The sequence below is a fragment of the Dermacentor silvarum genome, chromosome 2 (genome assembly GCF_013339745.2).
Source record: "Dermacentor silvarum isolate Dsil-2018 chromosome 2, BIME_Dsil_1.4, whole genome shotgun sequence".
In the NCBI taxonomy this organism is placed as follows: domain Eukaryota; kingdom Metazoa; phylum Arthropoda; class Arachnida; order Ixodida; family Ixodidae; genus Dermacentor; species Dermacentor silvarum.
Window position 1 is genome coordinate 242,294,730 of NC_051155.1, and position 12,327 is coordinate 242,307,056.

The following is a 12,327-nucleotide window of genomic DNA, read 5'->3' on the forward strand; positions in this document are numbered from 1 at the left end:
TACGATCGCCGTTATGCCCTAGCGGGCGGCCGAGCACGGCGCGAGTTTTTATAGTGCAGGCCACATGATTTTTCCACATCGTGTGGGCGTGGTGCGGACCGTATAACTCTGCGCGCGCGGCCGAGCTTGCCGACTGTGGGGGGTACCGCCGCGAGGTATTTCAAATGCGGCGAGGACGAATCGTACAAAAGAAAAAGAGAGAGAGAAAGAGAGAAACCAGCACAAGAGAGAGAAAAGGAGCGAAGTGGCTCGGTTGACGGGATTACCGCGGGAGAAGGCCGTGTAATAGGTTTATTCGGCAAACGGGCCCACGACACGCCGTGCCTTCGTACATCTTTCGCGCCGAGGTGAAAGGTCTGCCCGATATACGTATAAAAGAACGGCATGCGTCAATGCATTTCGAGCGTTTTAATTTTATTGCTCGTCTCTGGTGTTGTTTCAACGCTTGCAAATCCAGCTGTTGGGGGCTTCGTTAGCACCGAAGAAGCCGCTCTCATGTAGGACAAATTTATGCCTCTTACGCCGTGTACATTAAGAAATGGTATTCACTGCCATAGTAGAATCGAATGTTAGTATTATTTATAAAGAAATATATTAAGGGCATAGTATCAGCGGATGTAAACAGGACTGCACGGCTTCAAATTGCAGCTGTCCTATCTACAAGACCGCAGACAGCGTCTGATTATCCAGTTTACTGCTTTTTTGTCCTGGCCATCTTCGCGTTATGTTGGACAAGCTCGAAACCGGTGCCAGTCTCAAGCTTCATACCAGGTGTATATGGCTCAAGCACTGACCAGCTGCAATTCCGGAAACGTCTTTCAGCTAATCTTGCTAAGTGTTTAGCTAATCGGTGATTATCAGTGATGTATAGGCACGTCCGCCGCTACTTGTAATGCAGGTTACTGAAAGAAGAATCCTAGAAGGCGTTGTCTTCACAGCACTTTCTTAAAATCTTTCAGCTCTTTTCGCTTGAAGCAAGAAGTGTAAGACATAGGCTCGCCGTTTCTGCCAGTATTCGTATACACAGAACTGAACAAAGTCGCGAAGTTATTCAGAGTTCTGTGATGCAGTCGGAATAAAAGTACACCTATATATACATTCCAGAGGCTGAGCGTTTCCCAGGTCACGTTGGGTTGGTGTGTTACGATAGCGGAATAAAAGCGCGTTTCTGTTGACTTGCCTCCCGCTGTCGCCCCGCCAGGAACAGCGCATGAGCCTGGGAAGAACGTCCTGCCCAGCAGCGGTCATCTGAGAGCTGCAGCATCAATGCGCGTTGCGCATAGGATTTTACACCGAAGAAGGCGTGCATCTTGGGGGTCATAAAGCACGCCATTATGCGCGAAGTTTGGCTTCGGTATTATTCTCTCTTTATTCATACCCCCCGCCGCACCACTGCGTACCATCTTTACTCCGTAGCGCAGCGCGTGATCGACTGCCGTGCCGACCTACCGAACGGCTCGTCTTGTGTGGGCCGCTGCTAATCTTTTCGAGGCGCCTTCATCTGCGCGTTCACTCCGGTGCGCGCTGCGTGTCGCTTTTCTGACCGCATCATCCCCCGCCCACATATTCGACGGCATAGGTTATATCGAGCGCTGCTTATTTTGTCTTCATCGCTGTCCCATTTTTGAAACCCTGTGCGGCGGCGCCTTCTTGGCTGCTGGTCCCTTCAATACGTCGCCGAATGCATTCAGTCGAACTCGCTTTTCACGTTCCCAGTGAGAACTTTTCTTATTTTTGTTTTCTTGCTGTTGCGACACATAGCAGCCTGCAACCAGCAGTAAGATGATTCCTTTGATGTTCGGACACCGATTCTCTCTCCCTTGATGTCCACCAGGTTCTTGCTGTTCTTCACTCTTCTTTCATCTCCTTCTTCTCAAAACGAAGTAGCAGAAAAGAAGAAAGCCAGCAGAAGAAGGCGGGACGGGGCCCCGCGACACTGTGATCCCTCTCGCGGGATAGCCCCCCCGCCGTTATAATATCGGCCGCGCGTCGCTTGATTATGATGACGAGCGCTGTCGCAGCGCCCGGGACACGTCTTCTGCCGGCATGCTCCCACTCCCCTTTCATTTCTCTCCCCTTGTATCCTCGCCACTGCTCCAGGCATCGCGGCTTCCGTTGGGTGGTGTGATGACCGACAACTCGTCCCGGCTTCAGCTTCCTTTTCTGCATTTCTTGAGCGCTTCTGCACCTCCTTTGATCTTCGTCCATCTCTTCCCTCCGTGGCTCGCACCGCGATTCCTTTTGCCACGCAAGCGCGCCTTGCGACGAGATCGCGCGCCTTCAGTGGCGGCTACCGCAGGATCGGGCGTGCCTCCTCCGTGTCGCACGCGAGCCATCGGCATCCTTCTGCGGAGACAACTCTGACGGCGCCTCTCGCGTTCGCTGCGGGTTCTTGCTTGCATACACGTATGCCCCTCGCGGCGCGAAGGGAGCGTGTCGCCTTCGTCGTCGTGCGCCTTCTGACCGCGACTGTCTCACTTGCAGGTGGCGTTTTGCGTCGCGATGTGAAGAGACCCGTGCGTGAGGCAACCCCCCCCCCCCCCCCCCTCCCCTCTCCTTTCTTACTCCTGATTCAGAGAATCCTCTCAGCCGCGCTTCTGGTTGTTCTGCTCCTGGTGCGGGCTTAAGTTATGGAAAAATCACACATGCTGGATTTTGATCCCTGCGTCGTGGCTCGACGCCGCTCGTTCGATAGCCGTCCGTAAACGTGTACCGTCTATTTTCCTTTCCTTTTAGTCGTTGCTCGCATTCGCCGTCTCCCTGTCCCGGGCATATTTCCATTCCTGACCCCGCGGGGCATCGCCGTTTTGTCCGAAAGATTGAAAAGGCCTCTCTTCTGCGGAGACGTGGCTAAGTTATTCGTGACGGGCCTTTGGCCACGCGGTCCTTCTCGTGTGTGTGCGCGCGGCGCTCCTGCAGCTACATATGCGATCCTCCCTTCCCACACGCCTTTCACAGTAGCCGCTTTGCTTCTGTGTCGTCCTCATCCGCTACGGTCGGCTTGATTGCGGCCTGCCAGACACCTACTTTTGAGGCGATTCAAGATTTTTCTAGACTCCGGCAGTAGAAGAGAAGCCTTTCTCCGATTCGCCGTGAAGCCGACGTGTAAAGCAGCTGCAGCCAAAACCGGTGGTGGCTGGCTTTTCTGGCGATGCAGTCTCCACTATACTCGGTTTCTTTCTTTCTGCTGCTTGGGCCGCTGTAACCGTAGTGCACAAATAGCATTTGAGTTTATTCTTGCTTTTGATCGCCGATTTGCCATAACAGCAACTGACCTGACCGGCCTCTGATGGCCTTGACGTATATCAAAGGCTTGCTCTTATAGTAGTCGTATTCCGTAATGCTCCAATCTCTCCAGTGCTATTCACTGAATGCTTAGAAGTATTCAAGCTCTTAGACTGGGAAGGCTTAGGAGTGAGGTTCAACGGCGAATATCTCAGCAACCGTCGGTTTGTAGATGACATTGTCCTATTCAGCAACAATGGGGACGAATTACAGCAAATGATTCAGGACCTTAATTGAGAAAGTGTAAGAGTGGGGTTGAAGGTTAATAGGCAGAAAACAAAGCTAATGTTCAATAGCCTAGCAAGGGAACAAGAATTCAGGATCGCCAGTCAGCCTCTAGAGTCTGTAAATGAGTACGTTTATCTAGGTCAGTTACTCACAGGGGACCCTGGTCATGAGAAAGAAATTACAGAAGAATAAAAATGGGTTGGAGTGCATTGCCAAATACTGACTGGAAGCTTACCACTGTCGTTGAAAAGAAAAATGTACAATCATTGCATTCTACCGGTGCTAACATATGGGACAGAGACTTGGAGGTTAACAAAGAAGCTCGAGAACAAGTTAAGGTCCGCACAAAGAGTGATGGAACGGAAAATGTTAGGCCTAACGTTAAGAGACAGGACGAGAGCGGTGTGGATCAGAGAACAAACGGGGATAGCCGATATTCTAGTTGATATCAAGAGGGAAAAAATGGAGCTGGGCAGGCCATGTAATGCGTAGGAGGGATAACCGGTGGACCATTAGAGTTACATAATGGGTACCAAGAGAAGGGAAGCGCAGTCGAGGACGGCAGAAAACTAGGTAGGGTAACGAAGTTAGGAAATTTGCAGGCGCAAGTTGGAATCAGCTAGCGCAAGACAGGGGTAATTAGACATCGCAGGGAGAGGCCTTCGCCCTGCAGTGGACATAAATATAGGCTGATGATGATGATTCCGTAATGGTGCGCATATATATGCATAGCACTTACCCACTTCTCGATTGAAAAGGGGAGTGCATGCTTGTCTGTCCTGTGCTTCGGGCGCCGAGTCATATTGGTACCGATGTCGCCAAAACATGTGTGGCTCGGCCACTGCATTCGAAGCAGAAAAATAACGCGACATGGACTGGCCACATGTCTACCCCCTCGTCACCAAGTATAGTGTCACGGTGCGTTCAAAATTCCAGCGGGCACTGAGTTGGGTCCGCTCCTTCTTCTAATTTACATTAACGATATTTCCACTAATACTTCCTCAAGGATAGGTAGTTTGAGCAACAGGTTCGTCCCCCCCCTTTTTTTTTTTTTTCTATTCCTCGCCTTTCGTGTGAAGATGTTTTAGTTTCTATGAAGAAATGTGCGCGCTTATTGTACACGAACCGCTTTTTTCTTGCTCATTCTACAGGTTTCTGCTTCCCGTTGCAGGGCGTTGTACAGCCATTTTGTCGAATTTTCGAATCACAGGCAGCTCGATGGTGCAGAGAGTACCGTAAGGGAACCGCGGAAGTTCTCAGGCACTCAATGTTGTAGCCTTTCTGGAATGTCTCACGCGGTCGCGCAACGCTGGACCTGTCCCCGTCCTTCCCACGAACGTCGCTGCATTCTGTTCCGCTTAGGTGGTGAGCGTGTGATGGCACCGGCTCGCCGCTGCCACCGGTGTGCACGCGAGGGCCATTTAAGCCGCACCACCTTACGCCATTTCTGTGCAGCGAGACCCAAGACACTAACAGCCGTTGCTGATACATTCAAAAAGCCGCGATAGTCATCCTAATGTAGTGACAATGCTATGCTTCGCTCGCCCATTGGTTTGGATGTCGTCTACGAGGTTATGTACGAGAAGGTAAAGCACAGCGCGCGTTCAAGTTGCAGAAGAACTAATGGCGTGGGACATCGTTTGCCAGCTGAACCATCACACCTTTGGTTTCCTCAGCACAGTATCAAAATCGTAGCGCAGAACACAGAAAGTGTTTACCCGTCTTCTCACTGCTTGCGCTGTTCAGGACCCAGTGCGCGCGTCAACGCGTACTCGGCGCGTGTGATACGTTGCAACTCTTGCCACTGGCCGCGTCATCGCTTACATGTATGCATGGCAGTCGCGACAAGCGCAATCATCGTGTCGCCTCCTGTCACGAGCGCCGTCACTAGATACTTTTGTACTGACTGCGAGGCAAGCTCGCGTTTGAGGATGGTATACACAGTTACGCCGCGTGTGCTGGGCTATCTTGAAACATAAAAAAGAAATAATAAGCGGGGGAAAGCAATAAGGTTAAGCATGACACGTGGTTTGTTGAACTACCTGCATTGGAGACTGGGAACAGGGAGACGCAGTACAGTCAAATGCTCTCTCATGACATCGCGAAGACCTTTTCACGGTTTGGTGATGTACCTTGCTGCTGCTACTGGTATTGGAACACAATACCAACTAAAATCAATGACTTTGCAATAATTTGGAGGGTTGCGTGTCTTGCATAATACAGGGACACGTCATCACTTATGCGGTATAGAGCGTTTTGGATTTCGATTAGTTCTCTAGCAGGGCGAGTGGATTGAATCGAATTTGAACATTTATTAGATGGGCTTGCGCTTGGATCTGTTTTTGGTAGGGGGTAACAGAAACGAAGGTACTCTAAATTTGCCGATAGACCGTGATATTTTTTGACATTTATTTTCCGATGGACGACTGATTCCAGGGCGAAGCACTACAGCGATGCGACTATATATAGTTAAAGGTAGAAGGGGAATGACATAGGATGAAAGCGCAACCGTCGACGGCAGAGTCTTGCTCAGTATTTTCGACGAGATGCGACCGGGTGCCGCATACGCTTGTTTACACAACTGTCTTGATTTCCAACATAAGAACACGCGTAATAAATAGCATATTAAGTGCCTAAAACGTTTTTGCATGTGCGCGTGAATCTTGCAGCGAAATGGAATTCATCCCAATAAATAATCTGCAGGAAGTTCGAGCACACGTGCTAGCTTCCATAGTCAAAATTAATCGACAAAGCAGAAAGCTAATGGCACGGTAGAAAGGAACTTTTACACTCGCATACAGACACCGAACCCTGATTATTTCATTATTTTCTTACGCAAATAAAACAGAACTGAGCACCGAGACAGAACTTCGTTCACAATGATCTTTTAACTGCGACTTAGTTCATCTCCGTCCAAAATTCACCATACCCGCTCCCTACATAATCTACTACCGCATTGTTGTGCACATTTGATAGGATTCCGGCGCGCTGTTGCACTGCTCGTCGTTATCGTAACCGTAAACTGCCAACCTCTTCTCACACGCACACAGACGATTTACTTTGGAATCCTTTGAATTCACCGTATTGTTATCACAGCTTGAACTGCCTTTGTGTTCTGCGTGCGATTCAGTTGCTGTTCCTCTGTGCAGGAACGCCCGTTAACCGGATCCCGATCATGGCCAAGCAGGTACTGGATCTTTTCGAGCTGTACCGACTGGTCGTGTCACGCGGCGGCCTCGTTGAGGTCATCAACAAGAAGATCTGGCGGGAGATCACCAAAGGGCTCAACCTGCCATCGTCTATCACTTCGGCGGCATTCACTCTGCGTACACAGTAAGTCTGCAAGCGCGTGCACACGCTTGCCCTAACGTGGCACCGTGCGCACGATGGATTTGATTCGATTGTTTGACCAAAAACGCCTTGGCGGTAGTCGTTGCGTTAAGATTTTAAGTTAGCCTTGCGCGGCTGTGACTTGGGCCTTTTTCAGAGCTGGCTGTAAAGCCCGGCGTAATCCAGAAACGCAAGAAGCAGATGTGTTGCTCAGTGTCCAGGGTGCAAAGACTCGCATGTAGATGCTGATTCATGCAACGGGCTGCCATTCGGCAGCCTGGGCAGCTAGAGTACCGCATTTAAGGCGACGTAGTCCGAGCACAACGCACGCTAATGGAGCATAAATGCAGTCAGTTGCTGCATAGAGAATTAGGTAGTGACAGAATGATCGCAGCTGAGGTTGTTGGTAATACATATCTGTATGAAGACATGGAGCAGAACGGGGGGAAAAACGCAGACACAGAGAAAGAAACGGGACCGTATTAGACAATACGAGACAACGCGCTCATGGAGTACATGCGCGCTCGTGTTGTCTAATATGGTCGTGTTTTCTCGCGCTGTCCCCAAGTCTTCACGTAGGTAATGACTTTTGGTTTTGTGTAAGGTGAATCAGAGATCCCTGGCAGTGGACTTAATTAATCGGGCCGGTGTTGATGAGGACTCCGACGTAAAGCGTATATATATAACGGTAATCTTCCTTCACGCTGCATCCTTTCGCTGGTGTAAACATTTCCTTACAAGCATTCGAATAATTCCCTTTAGCGACATTGTCACAAAGGGTGGAGCAGAGTCATGTGTGCTGCTCTTTGGTCGGCCAGTGAAAGGCACGGGCCGCTTCGCCGGATTTCTTTCCTACACGAGCACTGTTGCGCAACCCAGGGACGACAAGTGCCGCCGCGTTCATGGTTCTTTCGTTAATCCTATCGGACCACGCCTGTGGATCGGACGCATCGCCGGCGCACATTCTTTCCACCGTCCCATCGGCAGCACGTGGCATTAATGTGCGCGCCCCTTTGCGGATGAAACGAAGCGCCAGAGCAGCTTAATTACGGCTGCCTTGTGGACGCTTGGCACAGTAAAACAGACTCTTTGTATGCACAGAAAGTCCCGAATGAAGCTCCTGGCCGCTCGTGGGATGTATGAGAAGGGGAAAGAAATCGCCAGATATTTATGGACCCTCTAATAGAGCAGGAAGGGGGCTTGATGTAGCGCGAGCCAGGCCGCGCGATGTCTGCTCGGATAAGGCTCCCAATCGCGCACGCACGCATATACGTCGCCGTGCCACGTCTGCTGCGGCTACTTTTATTATTGTTTATTTATTTCTGCCCTGCAAATAAACGGAGCGGCCGTTACCGCGGCGCATCGTCGTTCCTTCGGTGTCGCAATACCGCAATTGCGTAGATCGGGTCCTTTGGTTGTGCGTCAGCGCGCTTTGTTTATTACGGCCGTGTAACAATATCTGCGCCGATCCAAGGGCTTTATTGCAAATGAACGAAAGGCAGCGGTATCTTTATAGCGAGTGATGCCAAAGGTTCGCGCGCACGGTGTACCACAACTTTATTTCGAGGCATCGCCATTATATTGGTCGGGACGTCGTCGGTAGCGGATGCGTATGTGGCGACGTTGCGCGAACCTCAATTTAACGATGACTTGGAGGAGCTTTGTTTCACCTTGCATGCAGTGCTCTGCTCATCTCCCGACACGGAGAACCGCAGCGCCAACATAACTCGCTCAACGCTGCTTGTAAGCTACGCATTCTGACCTAATTACTCGTTCAATTGCGTTGATTAATTTTCATATTTACAAAGTACACAGAAGCAAAACAAAAAAGAAAACAAAACATCTCGGCTTCTTCCTCAGAGGTTAAACGACAGGTGGCAGGCATGCAATGTAGCTTCATAAAATATATTGGATATTTGTATAGGGGAGAGTGTGGATCAGGGTGTGCCAGTGATGACGTTGTGGGGGCTACTGCTATCGATCGGGCGTAGCCAATTCCACTCCTCCAGCTCGTGGAACTCTTGAAAGATTGATTTGTTCACTATGTTATTGATGAGCCGTTAATTCTGTAATAGCATTTTCCGGGGATTGCTCTTTGTTTCCAGTTCATCAGTTTCTTAACTAAAGAAATGTTCGGTTCATCATCTTCTCAGTGTGGGCTCTATCCACGCACGAGGAACGCAAATGGCCGGAAACAGGTTCCAGTCTATTTCGGAAGAAGGAGTATGCTATGCAACACATGCAAACGCGGTCCATAAGTATTAGTTTGATGCGCTAAGAAATACGATATGCTACGGTCGCATTCGTGAAAACGCGACTCGATATTCACAATCTTCGCAAGGGCTTCTGCTTGTCTCGGCATGACGGTGCTGCACAGGACGTAAACATGCGCGCTAGGTAAAAATCTTGAGGGCAATAAATTGACGCCGCAATTAGCATGCTCACTCGCAATCTAAAGCGCGCATATTGTCAGCATACATGTATAAAACGAGTACATTCGTGTACGCAATATCGCCCGGGCTTTTGTGGCACGGACATGAGCAACAGGCTGGTGGTGACTCACCCATATCCTCAGGGCTGTTATATAGTGTAATGATTATTTTCGTTCGGTCGTGTTTCTTATCCACCACCGCTCGTGGTCCGGCTGAGTGTCCTTTGGACCATTGACGAAGCGCAAAAAGGAAAATAACGGAATAGAATTACGACGGCCCGATCCTTTCCCAACGTGGCGGCGTTCTGCTTATTTCTCTCTCTCCACGTGCGTGTGCGCATAATGTAATTTCCTCCTCGGTCGTTTGTTTCTCTATAAAGCGCAAACAAGGTTCGACAGCTGCCCTTTATTTAACGGCCATCTCGCTATTTCATTCCGTTCCAGCGACTTTCTTTTTTGGCTCGCCGGCAGAGATGTGTTCCCACGCTGGTGCGCTTTGCATTCGTTTCATGCCTGCAGCGCCTGCTCCGGGTTGCCGCATTGCGAGGAGCACTTAATTAAATAACGCCGCCGGCCTTCTTCGCGAAACTTGTCATCGACTTTGCATTCCCCGCTAATCGACAACCGCCGTCACGTATGCCATGCCGGTGCATGCCATGCCGGTTCGCAAGGGGGCTTTGTCCAACAGACTTTGGCTGTCGGCACCACACCGAGGGCTTGCGTTTGTTGGCACTGTTGATTTGATTTTATACCTAATTGCACGGCCATCGTTCATTTTAAATATTTTGCGAGCCTTAACATGACAAATGTTGGTTTGAGTATTACCTTATCATGTAGTTGTGTTGTTTTGGCTCGTATGTTGTAATACCCGCCGTGGTGGCTCAGTGGCGTTCTGCTGCTGAGCTCGAGGTCGCGCGTTCGACTCCCGGCCGTGGTGATCGCCTTCCGGCGGGGGCGGCATGTTAAAACGCTCGTGTGCCTGGCTCAGTTTAAAAAATTACTATTCGCACAACCGTAGAAAAGGAATGATGTTGGGAATACTTTTTCTTGTGTGACAAATTAGGCCTACTGCTTTAAAGTTTTAGCGACCTAGGTTCTACTACGAATGTACGTTGCCACAATCGGTTTAGCTTGATACGCTCTCGTTTGTTACATATTTTTTAAGAATGTGCGCCTATTGGCGAAGTTCTAACGTAGAAACGGGAACAGCGAAAACGCGAGAAGCATGTAATTATCTGACTAAACTAACTAACGCCAAACTAAGTACAAATAAACGAAAGAATAATAACCGAAACGTCCCATTTGCTTGCTTTGTGCGACCGTGTATAGCGCGTACATTTAACGAACGTAACTCATACGTATACATTACAGGGCCCTATGTAATCAACCATATCGTTTATCCACTGTTATGCATCTCGCCGCGGTTTTCCGCATTGCCCCATGTCATTCTTCATCGAGGGCAATGCAGAACGACACTCGAGGCCTATCAGCGCATCCGGTACATATATACACATCAAACATTGTCCAGCTTTTCCCGACTGCAGCGAAATCAACCACAGGTACCCGACATCGGTAAAAACACGCTAGCTGTCCCTGAAAACCGCCTCACGAGTGCTTGAAATAACACGCCTCAATAGCAGTCAAATGTTCATCAGGCAACGCGGAGAGTCACAACAGAGATACTCGGCAGTATCGTCCCAGCCTGCATGCAACAGCGAGCTAGCTGTCTGCGTCTGGCTTTATCGTGCCACGTATATATGCGACACATATGCGCGTCGGGAATGCCTTTCATTCATTGTTTTCTCTCGCACGGTGCAACCTTGTTTGTCGGCCCTCGACTGCGGCCCTTGCCCCAGATATTCCGGCCCCCTATCGCTTCATGTCCGTCGAGCGGACGAGAATGGAAGACGTTTGAATTGATCGGGGAATTCGTTCCCGTGTCCCTTATCGCACGTCTGTCCTTGCGCGAAAGCGCTGGGCGCTCAAGAAGGGTTCGATAAGCGAGCCCGGCGTCCTTCCGGTATTCACCGGCTAAGGGGACTCCGTCCGCATCGGGAGCCCTTTAAACATACAGTCCCTGGATGCTATTCTAGACGTTGCCAAGTTCCGACATATTGCTAAATTTGCCATCTTATGTGCTGTGATTGGCTCACAGGGCTGCCAGGGGCTCTGATTGGCTCAAAATGTCAATATGACAAAATTTGACATGGCGGACTGTCATGTCCAGAATTTCACCCCATTTCAGTCTGTGTGCAAGACAGTTCACTAAACCAGTACGTATGGGGGAAATGAATACTAGGTACATCAATATAAACTGCGTGTATTAATATATCGCGAAAGAAACGTAGACGTAAACTGCATATTTGCATAAGTGCACAAACTGGCACTTAGTTTCGAACCGGAAGTTCTGATAGAGTATATTTAAACCGTTTCAGGCCTCCACATGTGGCACATGCTATACCAGTGGCCGAAATTAAACGCGAGCCTTCCACTGCCACGTCCTAAAGCAACGCAGGAGTATAGCTTTAGGACATTTACGCTATCAGGACTTATACACTGTGAGGCACCAGCGCTGAAGTTGTCGCGGCACGGCGCGAACGTGTCCCCTTCGCATTGGTCAGAGCCCTTCGTCATTTGTGCAGGTACATGAAATACCTGTACCCGTACGAGTGCGAGAAGGAGAAGCTGAGCCAGCCGGACGAGCTGCAGGCGGCCATTGACGGCAACCGGCGCGAGGGACGACGCTCCAGCTACAGCCACTACGCAGAGATGATGTCCTCGGCCACGGCGGCGACACTCACGGGATCCCGCAGCAGCAACCACCACACATCGCCCATCAGCCTCGTGTGCCGGCAGGCAAACGGACACGCGCCGCCACCTACGCAGCACCATCCGGGTGGACCCTCGTCCGGTCAGTGGCGTGCCATTTGTGACACCTTTTCGAAATTTTTGTCAGAATGAGAATCTGCTGCTGTAGTGGAACGTAGCCTCCGAGATCGGGTAGCGCGTGGTGTGTGCGCCGGGCGATCTCGGAGGTTCTGAATGAAAGTGTA

The 12,327-nt window shown here is 50.1% G+C and overlaps 1 protein-coding gene across 14 annotated transcripts in view; it reads left to right on the forward strand.

Moving 5' to 3' along the window:
• Positions 1-12,327, forward strand: part of LOC119442992 (AT-rich interactive domain-containing protein 3C) — a 239,803-nt gene that overhangs the window by 213,078 nt on the left and 14,398 nt on the right. For all 14 annotated transcript variants that reach the window (XM_049662499.1, XM_049662503.1, XM_049662508.1 and 11 more), the window contains 2 exons: positions 6,663-6,846; positions 11,917-12,185. In XM_049662499.1, coding sequence (XP_049518456.1) covers positions 6,663-6,846; positions 11,917-12,185 — 453 coding nt within the window. The remainder of the gene's footprint in view (positions 1-6,662; positions 6,847-11,916; positions 12,186-12,327) is intronic.